This window comes from Hibiscus syriacus, unplaced genomic scaffold, assembly GCF_006381635.1.
Source record: "Hibiscus syriacus cultivar Baekdansim isolate YM2019G1 unplaced genomic scaffold, ASM638163v2 tig00110057_pilon, whole genome shotgun sequence".
Lineage (NCBI taxonomy): Eukaryota > Viridiplantae > Streptophyta > Magnoliopsida > Malvales > Malvaceae > Hibiscus > Hibiscus syriacus.
The window spans coordinates 1,216,396-1,226,580 of NW_024062581.1; the positions used below are offsets into that span (position 1 = coordinate 1,216,396).

The 10,185-nt window shown below is 38.4% G+C and overlaps 2 protein-coding genes across 2 annotated transcripts; one reads left to right on the top strand and one right to left on the bottom strand.

The window, feature by feature from the left end:
* Positions 1-94: 94 nt before the first annotated feature.
* LOC120214315 (phospholipase D beta 1-like) lies at positions 95-4,896 on the top strand. Its single transcript, XM_039212237.1, has 10 exons — positions 95-1,304; positions 1,921-2,034; positions 2,155-2,349; positions 2,670-2,918; positions 3,019-3,087; positions 3,181-3,328; positions 3,664-3,812; positions 3,970-4,146; positions 4,244-4,441; positions 4,574-4,896. Exons 1-10 carry the CDS (start codon positions 339-341, stop codon positions 4,865-4,867), a joined length of 2,559 nt encoding a protein of 852 aa, XP_039068168.1. The 5' UTR covers positions 95-338; the 3' UTR covers positions 4,868-4,896.
* A 910-nt stretch (positions 4,897-5,806) lies between these two features.
* Positions 5,807-8,782, bottom strand: LOC120214286. The gene is made up of 3 exons (XM_039212222.1): positions 7,634-8,782; positions 6,136-6,678; positions 5,807-6,043 (listed from the first exon to the last, which is right to left on the bottom strand). Exons 1-3 carry the CDS (start codon positions 8,585-8,587, stop codon positions 5,942-5,944), a joined length of 1,599 nt encoding a protein of 532 aa, XP_039068153.1. The 5' UTR covers positions 8,588-8,782; the 3' UTR covers positions 5,807-5,941.
* Positions 8,783-10,185: the final 1,403 nt, after the last annotated feature.

Genomic DNA, 10,185 nt, shown 5'->3' on the forward strand with positions numbered 1-10,185 from the left:
TATTGGGTGGTTCAGATTTTCTTCTTCTTCCTTCAACTCATTCAATAATGCCATTCAATATCTTGAATTGTTTACTATATCTGCGTACTTATCGACCCCATCGCCTGCCTTTTCAAAGAACACCTTGTTCATCTGTGCCTCCCACTTTCTTTTACCATTTCAAACTCTTGTTCTTCTCTTTCATATGATATACCCTCAAATCTCCTCCAACACCCAGATTTGTTCTTCTCTTCTCCAATTTGTTTCATCCAAAAGAATACATCTTTCGTTTTCTTACAGCTACCCCAAATTTATTCCACTACCATTTCCTTAAGAATACACTCTGGTTCAATTTTCGAATGGCTACGACATTTTTCCATGAAACTCTCTCCTTTGGAGGCTCCAGCCATGGTCAGGGCCAACAAATCCTGCCATTTAAGACCAGTACAGAGTCCTTGCGATTGTTGCTCTTACATGGGAATTTAGATATTTGGGTCAAGGAGGCCAAAAACCTTCCTAACATGGATATGTTCCACAAAAAGTTAGGTGATATGTTTGGAAAGTTCAACATAAAAGTTAGTAGCAAAATCGAAAGCCATATGCCTCATAAGATAACCAGTGATCCTTACGTTACAATCTCTGTGGCGGGTGCTGTAATTGGGAGGACTTTTGTTATTAGTAATTCCGAGAATCCGGTTTGGATGCAACACTTTAACGTCCCCGTTGCACATTATGCCTCTGAAGTCCACTTTGTTGTCAAAGACAGTGATGTTGTTGGCTCACAGATCATGGGAGCTGTCGGTCTTCCGATAGAACAGCTATGCTCAGGCACAAAAATTGAAGGAACCTTCCCTATCCTTAATGACAATGGGAAGCCTTGTAAACCCGGAGCTGTTTTGACATTATCTATTCAGTACATCCCAATCCAGCAAGTGGCTATTTACCATAGAGGATTAGGTTCAGGTCCTGACTATCATGGTGTCCCTGGTACATACTTCCCTCTTAGAAAAGGATGCAAAGTTACTCTATATCAAGATGCTCATGTCCATGATGGTTTCCTTCCCAATTTGAAGGTTAATGGCAATGTTCGATATGAGCACGGGAGTTGCTGGCAGGACATCTGTAATGCTATTGGACAGGCCCGTCGTTTGATATACATTGCAGGATGGTCTGTGTTTCATAATATCAGACTTGTTCGTGAAATCAACATGGCATCCAATACAACGCTAGGCGATCTTCTTAAACTTAAATCACAGGAAGGTGTGCGGGTGCTGCTTCTTGTATGGGATGATCCTACTTCTAGGAGCATTTTAGGATGTAAAACGGTGAGCAACTGAACAAACGCCTTTTTTGTTATGTTGTTTTTATGTTCCACAAATTGCATAACAATTAAAAATTAAATACTGTTATTTTGTGTTTCCAGGTTCTCTGTTTTTAACTCATAATTGAAGTTACAACTTCTGGTTTATACTGGTTTTGGAAGAAATACCTTTTTTTTCTCGAGTTTATAAGTACAGCCGATAAATCACGAGCCATGCACTTTTATGTAGCAGCATAGTTATTAGCTGTTGCAGTCATCATATTGGAACTAATCTTATTTCTTTGACAGAATTTGTCTTGATTTTATCTGTAATAACATGTTCTAGCTTTGATAAGGCTTTTTAGGTTAAGGCCACTTTTCTTCCTTCTGTCCTTATAGAATCCCGTAGAGTAATTAAGGAGTGTTGCTAGCATATTTCATATAAGAATCAATTCATTTGTAGGTTAAAGGCTACTTTTCTTCCTTATGTCCTTTTAGAATCTCCATCTCGAGTAATTAAGGAGTGTTGGTAACATATGTCATATAAGAACCAATTCATTTGTTTTGTCCTGCAAGTAGCAATTAGTCATTTTTTTTTGGCTTGAAGCCTTGAATACACTGATGGCCTCTAGGGTTTGCAGGATGGACTCATGGATACAAATGATGAAGAGACTCGCCGTTTTTTCAAGCACTCTTCGGTGCAAGTATTACTTTGCCCTCGATCTGCTGGAAGAGGAAGCTGGGTAAAAAAGCAGGTTGGTATGATTAATGCACTATGTCAAAAACGTTTATTGGTGTTCTGATCAGGGAAATGTCACTTAGGTGCTATTTACATTTGAAATACTCTGAAGCTGTCATTTGACCTTTCTTACCAGGAAACTGGAACAATCTATACCCATCATCAGAAAACTGTAATTGTTGATGCTGATGCTGGTAACGACAAAAGAAAGATTACAGCATTTATTGGTGGTCTTGATTTGTGCAAGGGTCGGTACGATAATCCAAACCATCCACTCTTCAGAACACTGCAAACAGTGCACAAAGATGACTATCACAACGCTTGCTTAACGGTAACTTATTCGCTTTCATCGCTTCTCCCCATTGTTTGATTTTCTCTATGCAATATTTGAGAGGAAACATGTTTATCGACTGTCCAATATGATTTGGTGCAACCATATACATATAAGCGATGAATGTGTCAGTTGAACAGTAACTGTTTTTAGATTATTCTGTAACTAGATCAATATATATATGGTATTAATGCAGTATATACATACAGTGTTTGGTATGAAGTGGAACATACTTCTTTGAATATAGAAAGCCTTGGTGTTGGAATCATCTACAACATGAGCAAACTATTTTACTGGCATTAATCTTTCACCCTCTGTAGGAACCAAAAGCTGGTTGTCCAAGAGAACCTTGGCATGATATGCATTGTCGAATTGACGGCCCCGCTGCTTATGACATACTGACCAACTTCGAGGAGCGTTGGTTAAAGGCTTCTAAACCTCACGGGCTTCAAAAACTAAAGACTTCAGTTGACGATGCATTACTAAAGCTTGAAAGGATTGCTGAAATTGTTCCGATGACAGAAATCCCTTATTTGAGCAAAGACGATCCTGAAACTTGGCATGTTCAGGTATTTTGCACGTGAATGAGCTGTTGGTGTTAATAATTTATTGTTATGTATTTGAGTTTTCCAGTTCTTTTTACCTGTTCCTGCATTCCTTACTATGAAGGTTTTCCGTTCAATCGATTCCAACTCTGTGAAGGGTTTTCCAGATGATCCAAAAGATGCTATAAAAATGGTGAGAGAAGCCTGTGGATTTTAGCTGTTCTTATCAACCATTGTTGAAAGATTAGCAAAGTATAACCCACTTGTATGCTCATATTTTGTTTAGAACTTGGTGTGTGGGAAGAATATTCTTATAGACATGAGCATACACACAGCATATGTGAATGCAATCCGTTCTGCTCAACGCTTCATCTACATCGAGAATCAGTACTTTCTTGGATCATCATATAATTGGGATGCACATAAAGATTTAGGTAAGAAAGTTTTCCTTTAAGATGAAAAATAAAGGAACGAAAGATAAACGAGTCATGAAAAATTAGCTTTCAACTTAATTATCTATTGAAGTTTTGATATCTTTCCTTATCGAGATGTTCATGAGAAAATAGAGACAGCATTCCAAATTGTTCACTTTGTCATACCTTTCATAAGATCTCTTTCTAGTCGAAGCATTTATAACTGCAAACTTCCATCCCCTAACGGCTGGAATGGACTGACTACATCCATTTCTCTTATTCATACTGATGTCTTTGTTCATACTGCAAACCTCCAAATAATTGGTTTTAAGCATGCTTTTGGCTTTTGTTTGAAGGTGCAAACAATTTAATTCCAATGGAAATTGCTCTGAAAATTGCTAACAAAATCAGATCAAATGAGAGGTTTTCTGTTTATATTCTCATCCCGATGTGGCCAGAAGGAGTTACAACCAGCGCTCCTATCCAAAGGATTCTCTTTTGGCAGGTACACTTCAATTACCTTTGGCGAAAATTACTTCTATATGTTAAGCATCAATTGTTTGCGTGCTAGACTACGTATCAGGCAGTAACATTCATTTCAAACTCGGCAGAATGCTCCCAAACTCATCTTATTCACACTGTATAATTGTTGGTTTGTGCAGCATAAAACGATGCAAATGATGTATGACATTATTTACAAGGCATTGGTGGAAACTGGACTTGAGAACAGATATGAGCCTCAAGATTTTCTGAATTTCTTTTGTCTTGGTAACCGAGAGGCCGTAGGCAGAGAAAACTCTACAAATGCTAGAGATCCCACTGCATCGGATACACCTCAGGTACCTCCCTTGCCTACCTATATAGACCTCTCAGCTTTCTCTTTAACATTCCAGCCTGCTCATCCATGAGAAAATGAACCAAATGCTGTTAAAACAGGCACTTGCAAAGAAGAGCCGGCGCTTTATGATTTACATCCATTCTAAAGGTATGATAGTCGATGACGAGTATGTCATAATAGGATCTGCTAACATTAACCAGCGCTCAATGGAAGGCACCAGAGACACTGAAATAGCGATGGGTGCTTATCAGCCTCGCCATACCGGCTCAAGCAAACGATACAATCCATGTGGGCAAGTAAGCGGAGATGCTACATTCCAATGCATTGATCTTAAATCACTATATATTGTATAGTTTTGGTGATACGTAAGGTCCTTGTTTGCATATTTAGACCACGACTTAAATAACTTTCACTTGCAATGAGTGCAGGTTTATGGATATAGGATGTCACTATGGGCAGAGCATATTGGAGCTCTTGAGGAGAGTTTCGAGCGACCGGAGAGTCTAGATTGCATAAGACGGGTGCGGTCTTTGGGTGAGCAAAACTGGAAACAATACATAGCTGATGAAGTGACAGAACTGAAGGGTCACCTACTCAAGTATCCGGTCGAAGTCGATCGGATGGGCAAAGTAAAGGCACTTCCTGGCTGTGAAACATTCCCAGATGTGGGTGGAAAAATTGTGGGTTCATTTACTGCCATTCAAGAAAATCTCACAATCTAAATCTACTTATCAAATATATACGGTTATTGTAGCTTAGCTACCATGCTGCTTGGCTAGACACTTTCTTGTTCTTGTTTTAGAGGAGATAATTGTTTGATGGTTGTCTACGTAAATTAAAGCAATAGATGGTTTCATTGGAACCCATTTGTTAAATTATAATGTACGTTGATTCCAAAATTATTACATTTGTTCGTTTTAAGACGGATTTCGGGTCGGTCAATATCAAATCGATTTTCAGGCCCGATCAATATTGGGCTTCCAGGAATACATATTAGTTATAGATATAGTGATGTCAACTGCCCCTACAAAATAATAAAGGAAGGGTGCCTTGAAAGTTGAAACGAAGTAGGACCACTCCAGATTCCTAATTTGGGGCAGTTACCTTCAATTGATAAAAAATTGTCTGGACTCACAGAAAGTGTTTCTCGGTCCTTCTACTTGACTACTTCTGTACATGTGGACCCACCAACCTTTCCCTAGCCCTAGAGGCGACCTCAGTTGGTCCCTTCCAACTTCTTCAATAATGACACCAACCAAATTGACCTCCACACTGGAATCCGATGATCCATGCTTTGCCTCACTGTTGTTTTGCTCCAAACCCTCCCTTTCACATTCACAAATGTACCCATGGAAAGCTTTTAACCATAATCAAGAAATGTTAAAGTTGTAATCAAGCACTTCTGTACATCAAGGGACGTATGATTTCATAATTTTATGTTAGGGGATGTTATAAATATAAAATAAAAAAAAATAACTAAACTATACGAGGATTTGAAATTTTCAAAAGGATTATCACTCGACCAACCCCTTTGTTCCATCCATGCTTCTGTCAAGGTCATTGAGATGGAAAACAATGATTGAAACCGGACCAATTGAACGTTTAAACTTAGTATTCAACCGCAATTTTTTATACAACATACAAGTATTTTTTTTTTTTTGGTTTGTTCCCCTGATCACTGTCTCTACACATTTGCAGACAGATATAAATAAATGGACACATGGGGATATGAATTAATAAAAAGACAGGGTTTAAGGTTGTAAGAACAACCAGAAGCTGTATAAAATCAATCAGTACTATACTTCACTAACCTCACCATCCTTACATAAACCCACATCTACCACCATAGTCCTTGGCTCCTTTGATTCCATGACCCTGCAACAGTTTCTCCTCGGTGACTGCCGATGAGAAAAATACCAATGTCAGTATGAATGAGTTATCATGGTGCATGATTTGAAGTAACAAATAATCTAATGCTAGAGCAACTTACTCTGTCCCACAGATGAGGATCCGGTTTCTTATGGATGATAACCGTTTCAAGTTCATCGGGATTAGCCATCTTCCATCTGCAAGGCGGGTGAGGAGCATGGTGCCTACCATATTCACTCATGGTTTGATTCAGTTGAGAATCTATTTTCACACTTGACATGTAAAACACAAAAGGTTTTTGGCATGGATTTCGACTAACAGGACGAGTGTTGAACGCATACGCCGTGTAATCCGCTCTCTTATACCAGTTCAAGAATGTTCTCGACGGCATTTCGATCTCCCGCGGCAAAAAGATTCCTCTGAAGACTTGAACGGCGAATCCCCACGAAACCGAGACGGTCCAACCCTTAGCTTTGTCATAGCAGATAGACTGCTGGATTAACCCGGCGGAATCGAACTTAGCGGCCAACATAAGGTGGCGAAGGGCTTGAACCCTGGTGACATTAGGGAAAATAGGCTCGACAACATCAAGATGATGTAGTGACACCAATGGCGTGACCGGATGCGCGGCGAGGAGTCCGAACAAGTTGCCGTAGACATCATACTGATTGTAACGCATAAACCAACGAGAAAAGAACTTGGAATCAGATTTGTATTGGATGACAAAATCACAAGTGAAAAGTCAATAGCATTAACATTAGTGGAAAAGTAGTTCCAGCAATGAACCATTTCCACTATGAGCACTAAACAAAAAACATCGCTTAGATAAAAGACATCTAATCTACAAATGCACACAAATCAAACAACTGTCTCGTGTGCCCCACGAACACATGGGGTTGGTGTGCAGCGAGCCCCCACCCGTCCCTTGAAGCTGTGTCCTTTGAGTCAAAAGTGCGTGGCAACCACGTACCAGAATTGCAATTGAGCAAAAAGACGACATAATTGTGCGACAAAACCAGGTTTAAAACACTATCAACACGTGGGTTCCACTTCGTCTACTCTCCGAAATAATCATCATCTACCCCGGGTTGATAACACTGAAATTAGCAAATTAATGTCCAAAAAACCTTGTTTCGAGTGAGTATAATTCGACTTCAGATAATTGGACTTGATTCGTTATTAAAAGTTATGATTTCAGACTTAAAAATTTTTAGATAAAATTTAAGTTTTAAAAATTAATTGTTTGATTTTAAAATTCGACTCAAATCTCTAGTTATATATATATCACATATAATTATATATATTTCTAACTAAATTTAAATAAAAACTCAAATAACTAGATTAAATTCAAAAAAAAATTAAGTTATAAAATATGATTCTTTAATTTTATTAATTTAATTTTTTATCTGATATTACTCGATGGAATGCGATCTCTAATTTCGCCGCCCAAAGTGGCAGTGTCCACTATTCTCAATCACGATAAACTGACCCCAAATCATAATTAGAGACAAACATTCAAGTATTGAACTCATACCAAAAAAAAAAGGGCTGGAAAACCCATAATAATGCACTTTAATAAACAAATAGTAAAAAAAGAGTGATAAAACTGAGTCGCCGACCTGGTGGAAACCGAGTTCCTTAGTGAGTGGGACACCGAGTTCAGCCATACAAGCCTGCATTCGATCATCGGAGCCGTACAAGCCGGGATACCTCTGAATACACTGGTCTTGCATCCTTGCCAAAGCTTTAGCCAATGGGTAGCTAATGGCAAAGCCTCCGCCACCGTAAGCCATGCCGTAAGAGAAAAAAATGTTCTGAATATGAGATTCGGACAAGCTACCGATATAATAAAACTGAGTATGATCATATTTCCTCAAAATCCTAACCAGATTATCCGTTACGAAAACGGTGTCGTCGTCTCCCATCACGAACCACCTCACGTTATCAATCTTCAACCTCAGCGTCTCCGTCACGATCCGAGAGATCCGAATCGCCGACCGGTGACCCTTCTGGTTCGTGTAAGGGAACTTCGAAGTGTCGCTGGAGACTCGAAACGGTGGAAGGGTTTGCTTATCGTCGGCCGAGTATTTAACGTGATCGTCTAGCCAAACTACGCCGCGCATTTTGTCCGGCTTGTACCAAATCTTTATATACTCTTTTCTCTGCTGCCATAGATTTGAAGAAGTTGCTATTCCAAACACAACATGTTGAATCTCAGTCTGCTTTGGACCCATTTCCATCGCCACCGCTTGGTTTTCTCGGACATCACGACGGCCGAAACTGGGTGGCGATATCACAGCCGTTTGTTTGAGAACCAACGGCGGAGATGGGAAGCTTGTTTTGTTGGGAAGCAGCAAAGAAGTAAATGGGGTATCTTCCATGGTTCGCTGAGCTGAGGTTGTTAAGAGACTGAGTGTGTAGACAATGTAGGTAAATACAACGAAGATGATCAACCAGACCATGACCTTAGGGATTGGTCGTGTCGGGTGTCCAGAAACAAGTGGGTTGCCTGACGAGCTTCTCATGGGAATCTGATCCCACACCAGTTCCGAATCTTTCTTGGAGTTTTTCATTTTTGTTCAAAAACTGAACTTTTCTTCTTCACTATTAGATTCGGTACGAAGAAGCAAAAACAAGAGGGAGAAACATGTAGGATTTATAAGGAAATGTTAGAAAGATTGGGAAATGGGAATTACCCAGAAAGAAAAATGAGATTTCGAAAGGAAGTGAAGGTTTATGAACGGATGAGGAAAAAAGGACTTTCCTGCATTAGAGAAGTAAATGAGATAGATTGCATTGTCGACAGGTTGCAAACAACCCCTGAATAGGAACTACACCAGGCGTATAAATAAATTTTTTTGTTTAATTATCTTTTTTTAGAGGCGTGATTCAGTCAGATTTCTTCGCAGATAGACTTTTTTTTTTGTTGGTTTTTTTTTACATTCGACCAATTTGGAATTTTGGATTATACTGAATCAAACGAACATAAATCTAAAAATTTAGGATAAACCAGTATTAAGTATCACCAAAATTTTATTTTTGAATTAGAAATATCATTGATCTGTAAATTGATATAATTATAGAACTAAATTTAATTTTATATGTAAAATTATCATTGCATTATTAAATGATAAATGTTGTGTTGATATGGACTATAGTTTTGGTCAATGTGATGATATGACTGAAAAAGAATATTGTTTTAGGATTTTTTTATCGAAATATTATCATGACAGTTAATAATTATCTGTCAGACATCCTTTCTCTAAATTTTACCGATCTATCACTCTTTCTAACAAGGCGCGGATGATGCAGATTTTCGTCTGAACTTGCGCCACGTCATGAAAGGCGCTGATGGTCATATGCGCCTTATCTGAGCTGGCTTCACGTAAGGATAGGCGCAGATCGTCATCCGCGCCTTTTTAGGTTTCTGACACGCGCCAATAAGGCGCGGATCACATCTTCGCCTTCCATTAATACCCCAACCGTTCACACTTCCCAATTTAATACCCCATCCGGCTAAACCCCCTCCCCTCTTCATTCAAACACAAACCGAACACAAACATCCAAACTCTCTAAAGCTCAAATTCTATTAAGAATGTAAAATATTTTATTGTATTATAATAAATTAATAATTTATTATTTTATTAAATTTTATTATATTAACTTTTTATTAATTTTTGCAGTTTTGAAAATGAAGGTGGTTTGCTACGTTTAGATGGACATTATATCTCGAAACATTTTGTCGATACGTTAATAATTTTAAATTATATTTTAATTTTAATTATTGTTAATATTTTATTTATTTAATTTGTTTAGTATTAGTTTATATTTTAATTTCTATAATATTTATTAAATTATGAGAGAGATCGTATATTAGATCCCTTCATTCGTAATCTTAAGTTAGAGATACATACCCGTGTATGGTCGTATTTAGTCGAGGTAGGATTCGATTATGTAGCAAAATATGAAGGGAACTATAACTTTGAATACAACCTTATTTTTGCATTGGTTGAGCGGTGGAGACCAGAGACACACACATTCCATCTTTAGTGTGGAGAGTGCACAATTACGCTGGAGGATGTTTCCATGCATTTGGGGCTTTCGGTAGATGGAGATGTGATTTCTGGGGTGGCGCCTGGTGACTGGCATTCATTGTGCAAAGAGTATCTTG